At 62.3% G+C, this 16,214-nt stretch overlaps 2 protein-coding genes across 5 annotated transcripts in view; both read left to right on the forward strand.

Moving 5' to 3' along the window:
* GSC2 (goosecoid homeobox 2) overlaps window positions 1-2,820 on the forward strand; it is a 12,498-nt gene extending 9,678 nt beyond the window's left edge. For 2 of the 3 annotated variants that reach the window (XM_029216676.1, XM_029216680.1), the window contains exons 3-4: window positions 1,307-1,560; window positions 2,079-2,820. In XM_029216676.1, coding sequence (XP_029072509.1) covers window positions 1,307-1,560; window positions 2,079-2,183 — 359 coding nt within the window. In that variant the 3' untranslated portion in view covers window positions 2,184-2,820. Of the gene's footprint in view, window positions 1-953; window positions 1,213-1,306; window positions 1,561-2,078 lie in introns of those variants that run through there. The other variant, XM_029216666.1, reaches the window with a different exon arrangement.
* A 2,495-nt stretch (window positions 2,821-5,315) lies between these two features.
* ESS2 (ess-2 splicing factor homolog) lies at window positions 5,316-15,215 on the forward strand. Of its 2 annotated transcripts, XM_029233524.1 has the most exons (11): window positions 5,316-5,472; window positions 6,503-6,671; window positions 6,763-6,864; window positions 7,731-7,856; window positions 8,639-8,808; window positions 8,913-9,030; window positions 9,307-9,440; window positions 10,068-10,170; window positions 11,572-11,681; window positions 13,941-14,056; window positions 14,465-15,215. In XM_029233524.1, the coding sequence occupies exons 1-11, from the start codon at window positions 5,338-5,340 to the stop codon at window positions 14,742-14,744; spliced, it is 1,563 nt and encodes a 520-aa protein (XP_029089357.1). In that variant the 5' UTR covers window positions 5,316-5,337; the 3' UTR covers window positions 14,745-15,215. The 2 variants fall into 2 exon arrangements, with proteins under 2 accessions (XP_029089357.1, XP_029089367.1); XM_029233534.1 differs by lacking the exon at window positions 7,731-7,856 and having other exon boundaries at window positions 14,465-15,211.
* The last annotated feature ends 999 nt before the right edge of the window (window positions 15,216-16,214 follow it).

Here is a 16,214-nt window from a genome sequence, read left to right on the forward strand (position 1 = left end):
GAGGTCCAGAGAAGGCCTTCAGCAGAAGTCCTGGCCAGCTGTCTGACACTGCTTAGATGAGGACGAAATGGTCTTCCCGGAATTTGGCAAAGTGCAGGTCACCGACAAGGTTGGGCAGAATGACCCGGAGGGACGGTGTGGACGGAGCTGAGGAGTGGGGGTGTGGACACGGGAGTCAGCTTCTGAGAAGAATGGCTGTGAGGAGGGTGGGGAGGCGTGGGATGATTTGGGGGATGCTGGGAAGTGCCGGAAAGCAGATGATAAGTTTCCCCAGAGCACGTAAGTGGGGCCTCCGATGGGGCCCAGGGCAGTGGGGCTGCGGGTTTGGTGATGAGCAGAGATAGCTTCCCGCCCGCACCCCCGTTTCCTCCACGAGGTTGAGACCCGGGCTCCTAAGTATGTGTGTGGAGGGGGCGGGGGAATTTGGGCCGAAGTGCGGTGGGACCGCGGGGTTGCCGAGGGTATTGGGCCCCATTTGAGGCTGGAGCTCAGGAGTTTGGGGGCCAGGAGACTGTGCAGTTTGGGGGGGGGTGTTCTCCAGACTTGCTCCTCCGCCTGGTAGGTCCCCGAAGGGGACAAGGAACCAGCCCTGGTCGCGGTGGCTACAGGACCAGGGCACCCAGGAGTTGGGCCAGGAGGCGGCCCCGCGCCCAGGGTCTGCCGTGGTCCGGGCGTCCTCGGGCCCTTGCCCACGCCGCAGGGTTGGACCGGGGGCTGGCGGGCACTGGAGGCGGCCCTGCGCGCCTCTGCCAGCCCTGTGAGTCGGGGGCATGGACTTGCAGCGCAGGGCTTCCTGCAACCGCTCCCGCCCGCCTCCGCCGCCGCCGGGGATTAGCACGCTCCTGGCCGCGCGGCGGGATTAACCCGCGTGGACGCGGCGCCCGGCTCGGGGATTACGGCGCGCCCCCCCGACGGATATATTCCCGCGGCGACGGCGCCGGCGGGCGGGAGGAATGGCGGCGGCGCGGGGCGCGGCGGGCCGCAGGGGTCCCGGGCGGCCCTGCCCTTTCTCCATCGAGCACATCCTCTCCGGCCTACCCGAGAGCAGCCCCCCGGCCCGGGTCGCCCGCCCGCCGCCGCCCGCCGGCCGCCAGAGCCCCGCGGAGCCGCGGCAGCCTGAGGCGCCCGAGGCCGTGCCCTGCGCCTGCTGCTGCTGCTGCTGCGGCCCCCGCGCGGCGCCCCGCGGGTCCCCGGAGCCGGCTGCCGGCCTGGGTGAGTGGGCGCGGGAGCTGAGGGACCCGGGGCGGCGCAGCGGGGTGCGGAGCCCGGCCCCCGGCCCGCGCCTCACCGAGCCCTCGTCCCGCAGGCGCGCGACTACCGTGGCCGCTGAGGCTGGGGCCCGCGGCGCCCTTGCCCTTGGCCACACCCACCGGGGGCTCCGGGGCGCCGCCCGGCGCAGGCGGCCCTGGTCCACAGCGGCGCACGCGGCGCCACCGCACCATCTTCAGCGAGGAGCAGCTGCAGGCGCTGGAAGCGCTCTTCGTGCAAAACCAGTACCCCGACGTGGGCACTCGCGAGCGCCTGGCCGGCCGCATTCGCTTGCGCGAAGAGCGCGTGGAGGTGGGTGCCTGCAGCCTTGGAAGAGTCGGCCTCGCGTGGCGGGCGGAGGCGCACAGGCCCCGGAAAAGCAGGGGCGCCGGGTGGGTCCCTGGCAGCGGCGCCTGGGGATGGCGCGGGAGGAAGGGCGCGGGCTGGAGCAGAGGTCGGGCTCGTTTTCTTTTCCTTAGTTTTAACCCCCTACCCCCCGCTCAAGACAAATGAGGCGCGCGTTTCTGTTCCGGAATTTGGGGAACTCGGAAGAGCGCGAAGCTGTTGAAGGGGCGTCCCGGGCGCCGTCGGACGGAGGCGGGGGTGGGAAGGGGCGGACGAGGAGAATGCTCCGGGTGGGAAAGGGGTCCCGGTCCCGAGGCCCGAGCGCCGGTCCCCATCAAGAGCGGATGAGGGGCGGTGGCTCAGCCGCTGCGCGGGGCCGGCCCCGCAGCCCGCGTCCGTCCCGAAGCCCCGGCCGGTGCACTTGGGAACCGCGCGGGACGCGGGTCCGGGGCTGGGCCTGCCTGAGCGCCCCTCCTTCTCCTCAGGTCTGGTTCAAGAACCGCCGGGCCAAGTGGCGACACCAGAAGCGCACATCGGCGTCCGCGAGGCTCCTGCCGGGAGCCAAGAAGCCCCCGAAGGAGAGCTGCTGACGGCTGCAGAGTTACTCCTGGGCTCGGTGGCACCTTATGGGGCCGGCTCAGGGAGAGGACAGACCTACCCTAATAGGAGTTGGGAGAGGACGCCAGCCTCTAACCTGGTGTCTGCCCAGTTGCCTGCGTCCTGGAGCTCAACGCGGGAGCCCCTCTGCGTGTGTCCTCCGCGCCACCCGCCCCGCGGAAGGAGAGCGCACCGATGCTCCGTGCTCCATGCGCCTTCCCTCCCAAGCGCAAGCGGTCAGGAGGGCCGGGGAGACTCGCGGGTGGGGTGCGGGGCACAGAGCAGATCAACTTTCTCAATCCCCCACCACACCCCAGGAGGCACCAAGTCACCCCAGGACAGGAGCCACCCCTTGTCAACAGTGGCACCCAGCGTCCTCATCCCCGCCCACTTCCTGCTGGCCTCAGTCATCTCCTCAGCAGGGACGCAGCCCCCTTGACTGGCCTAGAACCCTCCAGAGGCTGGGCGGGTGGGGTCTCTGCGTCCTGGGGCTGGTGCCAGGGGCCTGGGCGTCCTGACCCGCGGAATAAGAAGGCTGGGTGAGGTAATGTCCAAGCCCCGTTCCTGCTGCTCAATCTTGTGAGTCTTGTGTGGATACTGAGAAATAAACAAGCTACTACAAGCTCTGAGAAAGCAGTCCAGACTCGAAGTCTTCCGTGGCTCCACTCCACACCCAGCCGGGACCTGCCCCTCCTCTCCTTCCCAGGGAGTGAGGGGCAGGCTTGTCACAGCCCGGTGAGTCCTCCGTCCCTGTGCCAGGGTGGGCCCAGCAGAGCAGACTGCCCCACAGATCGTGGCCCGGCACCCTGCACTGGACTCTAGGAGCTGCTTCTTGGGTGGGGGTCCTTGGTTTCCTCACTCTGGGGTTTCCATGCAGGAGTGTCTGCCTCCCTCACAGCAGCCAATCTCTGCCACCCTGTGGGGTGGGGCCAGGTTCAATTGGGAGAATCCCCCCCTCCACTGCCTTGGAAAATGCTGTCCCCTCCATCATCCTGGCCCCAGCAAGAAGGACAGCGTGAAAACAAGGCCTCAGTTCCCCAAGTTGGCCTGTATGGTGGGTGCGAGGCACCTAACACCCCCCTCACCTGGCATGGGGACTTTGTTCTGCCTCCTCACAGGTCCTGGAGGGATGCAGGTGGGTATCTGGCAGGAGACACAGTCCCTCCACAAAAGGTGCAGAAGCCAGGGCAGCTCCTGGGTGGAACTCTCTGAAGCAGGTCAGCTCAGAGAACACAGAGCGCGAGGGGTCCCTGGGCAGGACAGCAGCTCTCGCTCACCCTCCAGGATGCACACTTCCTGTTGTCACAGAGCCCGTTTTCCTGAATCCTGGCCGTATCCCTGGAGACGGCACAGACTGCCTGAGGAGCTTCCCCACAGCTGGGACACCCTCATCCCCCTGGTCCCAGAAAGCTCGTCCTCGTTGGCTGAGTGGCTTTACGTCATGGTGTGGGGCACCCGTGATCAGTGCTCTGCTTTCAAGGGACCAGTAGTTATGCTGCCCTCCTGGCTTTTCCCTCCTCTCCAGCTATCTTGGGCAGGCTCGCCCCACAGCTGCCTGTAACACAGGTGTCCTTGGGCCAAGCCCAGACTCTCCCCTCTCATATCCATTCTCACCCTGGTTTATCTCATCCAGCCTCAGGCTTGAGTCCCATCTCCGTCTCACATTTACATCCCAGTCCAGGGTTCTCCCCTGTGCTAGGCAGTTATGTCCAGCTGTCCCTTTTATGACTCCACCTGGAAGACCAGGGCTCCTCTAGGTCACTTTGTCCATGGCAGGCTGTTTCCCTGTGCATCCCCGGTGCGTGAGCCAGAGAGCTAGGGGCAGGTGCCCTGACCCCTCTTCTCCCTCACCAAACCCAGGCCAACGGCAAGTCGATTTTACCTCCCCAAACATTCCCAGAATCTGCCTTCTCCCCAGCTTCGACTGCACCAGCCTGATGAAAATCGCTGTAATCTCTCACCTTGACCGTTGCAGCTGCCTCCAACTGGTCCACCTGTACCTACTCCGGTTCGTCTGTGATTCATTCTCCATAAAAGTCAGGGTGCAACTCTGAACATGCCTCTCCCCTGCCTACAGCACTCCCAGGGCTCCCACTGCTCCCAGAACAAAGACAGAACTCCTCGCCGTGACCCGTGACCCATGACCCACGAGCCCCGTGCAGCCTGGCCCTGCCCCTCTGGCGTCAGCTCCCACCCCACTGCTCCTTGCACTTTGTGTATCCAAAGGTCTCCTCCCACTGGAACTTTGCATATGCTCTCCCCCTCCACCTGTTCAATGCCTGTTCATCCTTTGGATCTGAAACCACTTCCTTCCTGGGGAACTTCCCCTGACTGCCCCCTAGGTAGGCTGTCTCCTAGGTAGGCTACCACCTAGGTAGCCTGGGTAGGATGCCCACTAGGTAAGATGCCCCCTGGGTAGGATGCCCCCTAGGTAGGATTCTTTTTTTTTTGCACCTACCCACTGCTGTGTTATGCTTGTTTGTGGGTTGATCTGGTTAGTGTCTGTCTTCTGCATTCAACTGTCAGCTCCACAAGGGGAGGAATCATACCATGGAGTCCCCACTGAATTGTACTGAATCGTTCTGGGGCAGAAATTGTTTGACATAATTTACAACCTTTTGGGAAGACATGATCTTTTGTGAAAAATGCTTAGACAATTTTCTTGTCCATTTCAATGAGGATTAGCCTTCTGGGAAGCCAACTCTGGCACTTAGGCACCAGACATTTCTTTTCTTGCATAAACTTTGAATAAAAAATTTGAAACATATATACCCAAAATTTTGGAAGCGTATTTTTTTAAATAACATAGAAGCGTATATTGATTATTTGAGAGAAATTGGAATTCCAAGGCTTCCAATTCCGTAGTGCTTTAATTTTTCACGACTAGCGGGAGCAACATGCCCCTAGCCCCTATCGCAGCGCCCCGTGGCTCCCACAGCCCAGATACTAAAGACCAGAGCAGGGCGGGACGAAGACTACAACTCCCATAAAGCTCAGGGCTCATGGCGACGTCACACGGAGCGCGGGCCGGCCTTCGAAACGCGCGGCTATCCCATTGGTAGGGCTGTTTCAGGCGCCTGCGCAGTTGGAGCGCCCCGCCCCCGGCCTGCGCCGCGCCTGCGCCGCCGGGGCGGTGCTGGGATAGTGATGGAGACGCCTGGCGCTGCGGTCCGGGCCGTGCTGGTGCCCGCGGCGTCCGGGACCCGGAGGAAGCGCGCCGCCGGAGAGGCCGGGGCTCTGACGAGCAGGCAGCGGGTCCTGGACGAGGAGGAGTACATCGAGGTAGGACTCGGCGTGGACGCCAGCGATTTCCAGGCCACGTCCCTGCCCCGCGCTCCCCCACCCCGCACTCCCCCCGGGTCGCTCCCTGGGTACCGACGCTCTTGTCCGCTCGCAAAGGTGGAGCAGCCCGAGTCTCTGCCCTCAGGATGTGGACAGTCGGGGGGACAAACAGGTACAGTGTGGAGCGAGGTGTCCCTGCTGTTAGGGAGCAGAAGGGGCGGATGTGTCTGTACGCCTTGGGGGGTGGCGGGTGTGAGGGAAACAAGGTTCTATTAAAGGGTAAGTAGGAATTTGGGAGGATGGCGATAAAGAGGGTTTCTTGGAGAGCGATAATGGCAAGTGTTAAGGCTGGGGGTCCTGGAAACGGGCTGCCACTATGGTAGCATCATTGAGCGGGTAGGCATCCCACCGCCCTTGAAGTAGGAGGAGCTGGCACGGGGCTGGGAGGAAGTTGGTTAAGTTTGGGAAGCTCCTGGGATGTGCAGGTAGATGGCGTTAATGGGCGGCTGGGTGTACAGAAGTGCAGCTCAGGTGCAAGTCTGGCTGGAGGTGCCAAGCTGGGAATCTCCACCAGTGCTGGTGGTGGGATGACTGGCTGAAGGCATCCCGGTGAAGGATTCAGACTGGAAATAGGAGATCATGGGTGGAATGAAGGTGGCAACACGCACATTGGTCCAGCTGGTGTGGAGGTGGAGCCAGTGAAGGAGAATGAAATTGACCAGTTAGTGAGGGAGAGAGAAGGCTTTGAAAGTTCACCCAGTGGGAGTTCCCTGGTGGTCCAGTGGTTAGCACTCCACGCTCTCATTGCTAAGGGCCTGGGTTCAATCCTTGATAGAGTAACTAAGGTCCCACATCCCACAAGCAGCACGGCGTGGCCAAAAAAGAAAAAAAAATTACAGCACTACGTTCCCCCAAGTTCTGGGGATTCTTGGTTTGGACAGAGGTTGGGGGCCTCACACGTACCCTGTGGGCTGAGTGGCAGGGGAGAGGCAGATGGGAGCTCTGACTTATGTTCTGATCGTGCCTTTAGGGCCTCCAGACGGTCATCCAGAGGGACTTCTTTCCTGATGTGGAGAAGCTGCAGGCACAGAAGGAGTACCTGGAGGCCGAGGAGAATGGAGACCTGGAACGGATGCGCCAGATCGCCATCAAGTTTGGCTCTGCCCTGGGCAAGATGTCCCGAGAGCCCCCTCCGCCCTGTAAGAGGAGTCCTGTGGGGGGGTGGGAGGGGACTCCCGCTGAACTGTTGCTTCAGGCTCCCTCCAATCCCCATCCCCTCTCTTCCCCCAGATGTGACTCCAGCCACATTTGAAACCCCTGAGGTGCACACAGGCACCGGGGTGGTGGGCAGTAAGGCCCCAGGCCGGGGCCACAGCCTGGAGGACGGCGATGGTGAGTGAGTGCCCCATTTCCCTCACGCTGTTGGGTTTGCCTGGGGACCTTGTCTGTGGGGCCCTGGGGTGTTCAGGGGAAGGCTCCTTCTTGTCCCTGAGGGTCTCTCCTTAAAGGGCAACCCATGGGGTCTAGGAGGCAGAAGATCTGGGTTCAGCTCCCAAACATGGGGGTAATCTGAGCTTCCAGCCCTCCTCCGTGGCGTGGGAATCTCGCCTCCCCTCTTGCTGGCCTGCTCACTGTACCAACCTCTGTCCGGGGGGGGGGGGGCGTCATGAGCCTGGGGCGGGGGCTCCTTCCCTCACTGCTTCCTTCAGATGCCTCAGGGCCTCTGCACTTGCTTCTCCTGAGCTGGTCGCCCCCTGTGGGTGACTGCATGGCTGCTCCTTCTCTTCCTTCAGATCTCTGCTCAGATGCTGCCTGTCAGGGAACCTTCCCTGACCTCCCAGCGCAGTCCCTCACCCTGTTCTCTGTGATTTGCCACCCGGCTCTGTTTTCTTGCTGGAGGACACGCCAGTTTAAAAGGCGTTTCTGTTTGTTTACCGTTTCTCCCTCCACAAAAGCAGGTCCTTTTGCTCCCGTCTGCATGCCCTGCACCTAGGGTGTGCCCGGGCCTCCAGGTCTCCAACACGCTTACTGGAGTGTAAAGATTCATCCTGACTTTTCCGGGGAGCCTTCCCCAGAAGGAGCATCTTGGGCCCTGTGAACAGTGTGCCGTGGGCCTCCTCTCAGTCGGTGCTTCATCAGGGGTGGACATGTGTGTGTGTAGGTGGCCATGAGCTGCTCTCTACTAGCGTCGCATCCACAGTGTGCTCCACTGGCACTGGTGCCCTGTGCGAGCACATGTGTGACGTTTTCTGCTCCAGAACCCAGCCTCCTGCCAGTCACAGCGCGTCCTGTGTGTCCTCAGAGCGTGGTTCTCCGTTGCGATGTGGCTCGAGAATCACAGACTGTTGGCAGATTCCTTTCCTTTGAATCCCCCTTATTTTTCGGTAAATGCAGGAATCCCCTGAGTAACCTGAGCGTAGGCACCACGTAGTTCACGGTTGCAGGCGAGGGGACTGAGGCTCAGGAGGGCAGTAACCTCTGCAGGTCCCAGAGCTTTTGGTGGCGGGACGGGATCTGAGTGCCCACCTTTCTGACACTCGTCTTGACCTTTTAGGCACAGTGCTTTGCACGCTGCCTGGCAGGTGGTAGGGGGTGGAGTAGAGGCCCTCCCCTGTCGTCCTCACTGCATCTGCACTGCTGTATGCAGTGCTGCACCGCCTCAGCGGGCTGCCCTGGCAGCGGCCAGGGCAGCCCGGGGTGTGGCCCGGTGCCTGTTAGGTGCCTCCCCGCCCACTGCTAGATAATACAGGGTCCTTGCCATCAGGTCCGCTAGCAGGTCACGAGGCTTAGGTGACAGTCATCCCCCTGTAGCACAGATACCAAGAAGGGAGGGAGTCAGGATAAGGGACAGGGGGACAGTCCAGGGTTTTGGAGGCAGGACCTACAGGACAGGCACTGTTTTGGTGTGGGAGGACCCCCTGTGATCGTGCTGCTCTAACGCCCGACGCCCCCTCCCGGCCTGAGTCAGAGTGCACTCTTCACTGCTATCCAGCAGCTGGGAAGGGCCCCTGGGGGCTCCCTGGGCAGCTGGGGGAGTTGATTCCCCCCAAGGGGGTGTTGTCTGGCAGTGTGGGTTCTCACAGACAGACCCACGACCAGAGACAGGGTTCCTGGGACCGAGTGACTGCATGATGGTTTCGTGTCACCTGCCCACACCCCTGCACAGGAGAGGCCACAGAGGAGGAGGAAAGGGAACCCCTGCCCAGCCTGGACGTCTTCCTGAGCCGGTACACAAGTGAGGACAACGCCTCCTTCCAGGAGATCATGGAGGTGGCAAAGGAGAAGAGCCGGGCACGCCACGCATGGCTCTACCAGGCCGAGGAGGAGTTTGAGAAGGTGCCCTGGTGCAGGGTCAGCGGTACCCACTCGGGGTGGGAGTCCCCGGGGCCAGGGCCCAGGGCCGGGGGTCCTCCCTGACCCGCGCTCCCACCATGACGCAGAGGCAGAAGGATAATCTCGCGCTCCCGTCGGCAGAGTGCCAAGCTGTGGAGAGTGGCCAGGCTGGTGTGGAGACCTGGAAGTACAAGGCCAAGAACTCCCTCATGTACTACCCAGAGGGTGAGCGGCGGGCCGGGCGGGGGCGCAGGCTGGGGCTGGAGGTTTGGATTGGTTTTTGGGAGTGTGTGACTGTGCCCCTTGTACTCTGGGCCTTTGGGGGTCCCGGTCCGTTTCAGGGCAGGCAGGTTCACCTGCGGAGTCTGCGCGGTCGTGTGGCTCCCCCAGCTGAATTCAGGCTGTGCTCCGTGGGGAACCAGCTCCTCTCCCTCAGGCCCTGAGCGAGGGGCAGGGGGCCTGCTCACCCTGACGCTGAGGTGATTCTGCTCCCACTGCCAGGCGTCCCTGACGAAGAGCAGCTCTTTAAGAAGCCACGGCAGGTGGTGCATAAGAACACCCGCTTCCTCAGGGACCCCTTTAGCCAGGCCCTCAGCAGGTCCCAGCTGCAGCAGGCCGCTGCCCTCAACGCCCAGGTGAGAGGCCGGGCCAGCGGGGTGGCATGAGCATCCTCGCCTTTCTGGCCCTGGCCACCCCCATACGTTAGGACTGTCCTTGGGCTCAGCCGGGCTCGGCGGTGGGGGTGTGTCTGGGTCCCAATGTGGCGGGGTCTGAGTCTCTTCTCCATTCATGGAGGCTTCAGTCAGACACGTTCTGTGGGTCAGGTCTGTGCCAGTTCCCGTGGGGTGGGCTGGGCTCGGTGTGGCGGACAGCAGAGGTTCCTGAGCCCGGATTTACTGCAGGGCGGTGACTCCGGCCGTCATGGCGTTGAGGAGGTGGGAGGTGGGGGGCCTGTTTTGGAGGCTTTTACAGGTGCCTTGTGGGAGCCATCAGAGCACAGTTGCCCCAGTTAGCATAGCCCCCCGCAGGGCCCTGAAGTCAGTAGCCCCTGAAGGTGACGCATGTCAGGTGTGGCTCGGCATGGAAGGCGGAGGTGTTTCCTTGCTTGGTTGCTGCTCTGATGGGTCCTCAAGGTCCTTGCAAGGGCCAGGGTCCACCTCGCTTCCCCTGGGTCTGCACCCAGGAAGGGGGGTGTGCAGCCTCTGCCCGTTAGCCAGCGGGGACGGCCTAGGCCCCTGACACCACCTCTTCTCTTGCTCCAGCACAAACAGGGCAAGGTGGGCCCGGATGGCAAAGAGCTTATCCCCCAGGAGTCCCCTCGCGTGGGCGGATTTGGATTCATTGCCACGCCTTCTCCTGCCCCTGGTGAGACACACACCCGCTGGTAGGACGGCCTTGGGGGAGGTGGGCTGCCCATCTGGCCTGGCACTCCTGGCACTCCCCTGGGTCTGCACCGTGCCTCATGTGACTCAGGCCCAGGGTCCCATCTGTGCCAGGGCCGAACAGGGCTGTGGGTGGCTGGGCTCTCAGACAGGCCTGACCTGGGACGTGTGGGGCCAGCTGGACTAGCTGGTCTAGCTGGGTGGTTCCTGTGGCTCGCCCTGAGCTCAGCGGGACAGACTGGCCTGGTGAGCAGGCAGAGGGGATCTGGGGGGAGGCCAGTAAGTCCAGTGGGCGTGGGGCAGGCGGCCTTTTTAAAAATTTATTTATTTATTTATTTATTCATTTATTTAATTTTTGGCTGCATTGGGTCTTAGCTGCTGCACGCGGGTTTTTTCTAGTTGCTGAGAGTGGGGGCTACTCTTTATTGCGGTGCATGGGCTTCTCATTGCGGTGGCTTCTCTTGTGGAGTGTGGGCTCTAGGTGCGCAGGCTTCAGTAGTAGTGGCACACAGGCTTCAGTAGTTGTGGCTTGCGGGCTCTAGAGCGCAGGCTCAGTAGTTGTGGCGCACAAGCTTAGTTGCCCCACGGCATGTGGGATCTTCCCGGACCAGGGCTTGAACCCATGTCCCCTGCGTTGGCAGATGGATTCTTAATCATTGAGCCACCAGGGAAGCCTCTGGGCAGGCATCCTGCATATGGAAGCCAAGCTCAGTCTGCAGGAGACTGGGTGCACCTGGGCCTCCAGGGGCCGTGCCTGGCTCTTGCAGGTGGGCAGGACGGTCCTGAGGGGTCCTACAGGGCCATGTGCGCTTCCCTCAGGCCACCCGCCTTGTGCCACTGGCCTGGGCTGGGTGTCCCTGTCAGTCTTGGGTAGTTTTTCCTAGTTCTGGGTCTCACGTCAGCAGGTGTGCGGTGCTCACAAACCTAAGCCCAGAGATCACAGCAGGCGCATGAGACTTGGGGTGGCCTCCTGGGCACACGCTTGTCTCTCTCTGCGTCCAGTGACACTGGTGGCTGCGCCATGGCAAGGGCCTGTGGAGGCACCACAGTTTTCCCAGGATCCTGGGAGGTTTGGGAGCCCTGGAAGGCCCTGGGTCTCCTCCCTGCAGCAGGGTCCTGTGACTGTCCTCCGGGGGCCCCCTGGCCCTGTGCTAGGATGGGGGTCTAACTCACCCAGCCCAGCTTCTCTGCGAAGCCCCCTACCCCAGGCTAAACCCCATGGTGCAGGGGCATGGGCTGGCCTTGATGTTTCCCTCCCAGAGGTCAGAAGTGCCGGGTTCTGGTCCTGGGAAGGAGAGAGGGCAGCTGCTGGCCTTGGTGCTTGTGAGCTGTGACCCGCATCCAGGTCCCAGGCCTGAGCTGGCTGTGGGCTCTCCATCCACAGGTGTGAACGAGTCCCCACTGATGACCTGGGGGGAGGTCGAGAACACGCCCTTGAGAGTTGAAGGATCTGAAACGCCCTACGTGGACAGGACACCAGGGCCAGCCTTCAAGGTGGGTCACGGTGGGAGCAGCACGGGTGGACGCGGGGCCTCCTGAGCACCCATAGCTCTGTGCACAGCGGATGGGCTGTACACCTGGGCAAGCACTGCACTTCCACGTAGGACCGGGCACTGAGGACAGGTGTGGGCGGGTGACTGGGTTGGGGGAGAGACTGGGGCGGGGGTGTTTGAAGCACCAAGGCAGGGAGCTGCTGGGGCCGCTCTGAGCCTGCAGGCCCGGAGGATGGGGCTGTTTAGAGATGAGGGGCGGTCTCAGGTGGGCCAGGAACTCCTGCTGTGCTGCAGCCTGAGGGCGGGAAGGGTCCCAGAATCCTAGTGTCCGTGGGATGCGGCTGTGTCCTCAGGAGGGCTGTGTCCTTGCAGAGAGAGGCCTCTGGTTACGGGAGAACCAGATCAGGCGCCCCCAGCCCGGTGTCAGAAGCAGTCAGAGTTGAGATTCACAAGGCCTGGAGCCCAGGAGGAAGGCCTTTTGTGGGCCAGGCAGGCAGGCGAGGGGGTTGGGTGGCAGGTGGTTTGTAGGGATGGAGTGGCCCAGGAAGGCGCCAGCGAACTGGCAGGCAGGTAGGGCCCCAGAGCGACATTGGGAAGGCAGGTCCCTGGTCTGCACACAGTTTGTGGGGAAACTGAGTGATGGGTGTGGTTTGTGGGGGAAGTGGGGGAGGTCCCCAGAGCCTTGCGCGTACTGTCGGGTGCTGGGGGGGGCGTTTCTGGTGGCAGAGGTGGGTGGTGCCACAGAGGCTGAAGGCTGCAGGGTCACGTCATCTGCTTTGAAACCCCAAAGAATGGGGCACGGAATTTGGAATTCACATAGGTCTGCAGAGGGGACAGGGTCACGGGTCTCCTTAAACACAGGCAGCACCGATGTGGAATGCAAAGGAAAAAGTGTCAGTCACTGTAGGAACAGAAACATACAATCATAGGAGCGACTGGCTTGGAGAGAAAGCACAGACCTGTGCGGCAGAAACTTGGTGGCCGAGGGGCGGGTGCTTCCCCAGTGCAGGGGTGACACGCGGCCAGACAGCGTGCATAGGGCCTGGGCACCTTGGTTCTCAGCCTGGGATGCGGCGACAGCCGAGAAAAACTTGTAGGGGGATGTGTGCCGTTAGGCGTTGAAGTGAGCCACCCTTGGCAGGTGGGTCAGGCCTGAGCCTGGTCCCAGCGCCCAGGCAGGATTTGGGGCACCGTGCTGAGTGTGTGGAGCTAGGGTAAGAAGCCAGGCCCTCAGTGTACACAGCAGGATGAGTTCCGGAAAGATGGAAAAGTTGAATGTTAAAACAGCAAATGTTAAACCTCAGAATAACATACCGGTCGACGTTTAATGTGACGTTGAGGCAGAAAGGCTTTCTAAACACGACGGCAAAGGGAGAAATCACGAAGGGAGTCAGGGCTGGATCGCGCTACGGGAAGATGACAACCCCGAGTACAGTGGAAAACGTCAAAAGTAAAACTATAAGCAGATAACTGAAGAGAAATCTGAACGGTGTACGTTAACGTAGCCAACATAGATGAAACTCCTGCAAGTGAGAAAGGAAACAAAAAACCAATAGAAAGACAGGCCCAGGGACTTCCCTGGTGGTCCAGCGGTGGAGAGTATGCCTTACAATGCGGGGGGCGCGGGTTAGATCCCTGGCCGGGGAACTGGGATCCCACATGCTGCGGGGCAACTAAGCCCACACACCACAACTACTGAGCTCACGCACCTCAACCAGAGAGCCCGCGTGCTGCAAACTACAGAGCCCACGCACTCTGCAGCCTGCACGCCACAACTAGAGAAGAGAAAAACCCGCATGCCACAACTAGAGAGAAGCCCGTGTGCCACAATGAAGATCCCCCATGCCTCAACGAAGATCCCGTGTGCCACAACTAGGACCTGACGCAACCAAAAAGAAAATAAAGTTAAATAAATAAATCTTTAAAACAAACAAACAGAAAGACAGGCCCACGATACATTTCTTGAAGTTCTCTATGGAAACGCAGAGGCTGGTACACCCTGGCAGTCAGACGAAAGCATATTGAAACAGGCCCTTTTCCTGGAAGGGGGTCACAGGTGCCTGACCGGGCAGTGCCGGCTTCATGAAGAACCCAGGCGGGCCTTGGACGGGTGGGCAGCTCAGGCTGGCTGGGGGCTTTCAGGGGCAGTGATGGTGGGCTGTTGGAACCACAGGGGCCACGGGAAGAGGCCGGCGCCTCCGCGGCAAGGACTCCCTGGCTGGGTAGTGGCCCAGCCCCCCCCACGCCTGCTGTCTTTTAGATCCTGGAGCCGGGCCGCAGGGAGCGTCTGGGGCTGAAGATGGCCAATGAGGCTGCCGCCAAGAACCGGGCCAAGAAGCAGGAGGCCTTGCGGAGGGCGACGGAGAACCTAGCCAGGTGAGGGTGGCCCGGCCCCTGCAGTGGGTGCTCTCAGGGCCGGGGCCTGTGGCCGTCCCTCTGGCCGGAGCGGTGCCCTCTCCGCCTTGTGCAGAGCCTCCTCCTCCCGCGTACCTGCGGGGCGCCTTTAGGCCCGTCGTCCCCACTGAGCTCCTGTCCACCCTGTGGAGTCGGTGTTATCACTGCCCTCGGAGAGGGTTGGGGTCCACTGCAGCCCCTCAGCCGAGGGAGCCACACCCCTCGACTGCAGGCTCGGGCTCACTGTCTGGGCCAGGCCATCCAGGTTCCCACCCAGAATGATCACGCATCTCCCGGGAGCCTTCCTGTGAGGCCAAGGGAGACCCTGCTGCAGGGGGAGCCCGGTCGGGCCTAATCCTGCCTCTCACCCACCCCGTCCTTCCGCTGCAGCCTCACCCCCAAAGGCCTGAGCCCAGCCATGTCCCCAGCCCTGCAGCGCCTCGTGAGCAGGACGGCCAGCAAGTACACAGACCGGGCCCTGCGTGCCAGCTACACACCGTCCCCAGCACGCTCTACCCACCTCAAGACCCCAGCCGGCGGGCCCCAGACCCCAACGAGCACACCGGCTCCTGGCTCCGCCACACACACACCCCTCAGCCAGGATCCGGCCTGCATCACGGACAACTTGCTGCAGCTCCCCGCCCGGCGCAAAGCCTCGGACTTCTTCTAGTCCGTCCTGGGCTGGGCCCGCGGGAGCTTCATGGAGCCCTCAGGGCAGCTCTCTGCCCAGGAGAGGACTATGGCTTTCTGGGGACCCAGGCCTGAGCCCGAAGCAGCGAGCATCCCAGGAGACCCAGGAGACAGGTGCTGGGCTGGCACAGGACCTGCCCTGTGGCCTGGGGAGCATCCCAGGGCCTTGCTGACATGCTTTTCTATCAAACCCCAACCTGTTCGTATTTAATCCTCATTAAAGAGTACCTACAGCTCAGCGGGGCTGCCTCTCCACCCTGTGGCCTGTGCACCCTGGGGTCACCCTCATGCCTGCATCACACCTGCATCCTGCACTCAGGACTGTGGACCTCCCAGGAGGAGGCTGCTGGTGGTGACCCTCGGAGGGTTGGGGTGTCCAGCCTTTCTTGCTGCTGCCTGCGTTGCTTCCGGTGGTGCCTTCAGGGCTGGGGACCTGCCTCTGAGCTGAGCTCACAGCCCTTTGGTCCGCCCTTGGGGAGGGCAGAGCCCTTGGCAGTTGTGCCCCAGGTTTTCCTACATGGAGAGCTGGTCCCTGGTCCCCCTGCCGCCAGGTTCACCCGGGCTCTGGGCCCAGGTCCACAGCCTCCCTGGCCAGGCCTGACCTGCGTGGTGTGCTAGTGATGCAGCTGCACGGGTCCTGCATGTGAGGCTGCTCCCGTGGGCGGCGCCTTCCCAGTGGCCTCAGCCATCACCTCCCAAGCACCTGGCTTCCAGCTCAGGTGGGCAGGGCCGTCCCCATGTCCCCTCCCTCCCTCTGCTCGGGGCTTCAGGCCCTGCCTGCCACGTGCTGCTGGGTTGCCGGCCTCACCCCGTTGTCACCCCACCAGTGAGACCCCCATGTAACAGTAACCTGGGCCACAGTGTCACAAGCAGTGGGGCTGGGCCCCACTTGGACCCGAGAGCGCCGTGGGCACCACGGGCGGGTACCTGCCTCCGGGCCTGAGGGTGTTGGTGCCTGACCCCAGAAGTCTTGGGGCCAGCTCCTCACAGGGAGGTGGGCTGGCTCCCAGACAGGCTCTTTAGGCCTCAGGTGGGGTCGGGTTGTGCTCAGAGAGGCAGCCTGGGGTCTGCTCAGATGGGAACCCCTCGCGCTTTGAGCACACGCACCCTGCAGTGGGCCATCCTCATGCTCCCTGGAGGCTGCCTGGGCACCAGCTGGCCTGCGCTCCTCCTCAGGGAAGTCCTGCAAGTTCCTGGGAGCCAAGTCCTGACTGTGCCCTGTGCCCCACCAAGGGGGCGGTGCTGGGACCGTCCTGACTGCCCTGTGCCCCACCAAGGGGGCGGTGCTGGGACCGTCCAGGGTCAGGAAAGGGCCGCTTTGGGTGCTTTGTTCTCCATAGAGAAGGCTGGGTTTGGCCCTGAGGGATCCCCCAGCAAGTAGGGGGCGGAGGTCTGGGTGGGTGTGAACGAGATGTGGGGCACTGTCCAGGCAAGGCCACAGAAGACCAGG

This window comes from Monodon monoceros, unplaced genomic scaffold, assembly GCF_005190385.1.
Source record: "Monodon monoceros isolate NGI ecotype Baffin Bay Population unplaced genomic scaffold, NGI_Narwhal_1 Super_Scaffold_1, whole genome shotgun sequence".
NCBI lineage: Eukaryota > Metazoa > Chordata > Mammalia > Artiodactyla > Monodontidae > Monodon > Monodon monoceros.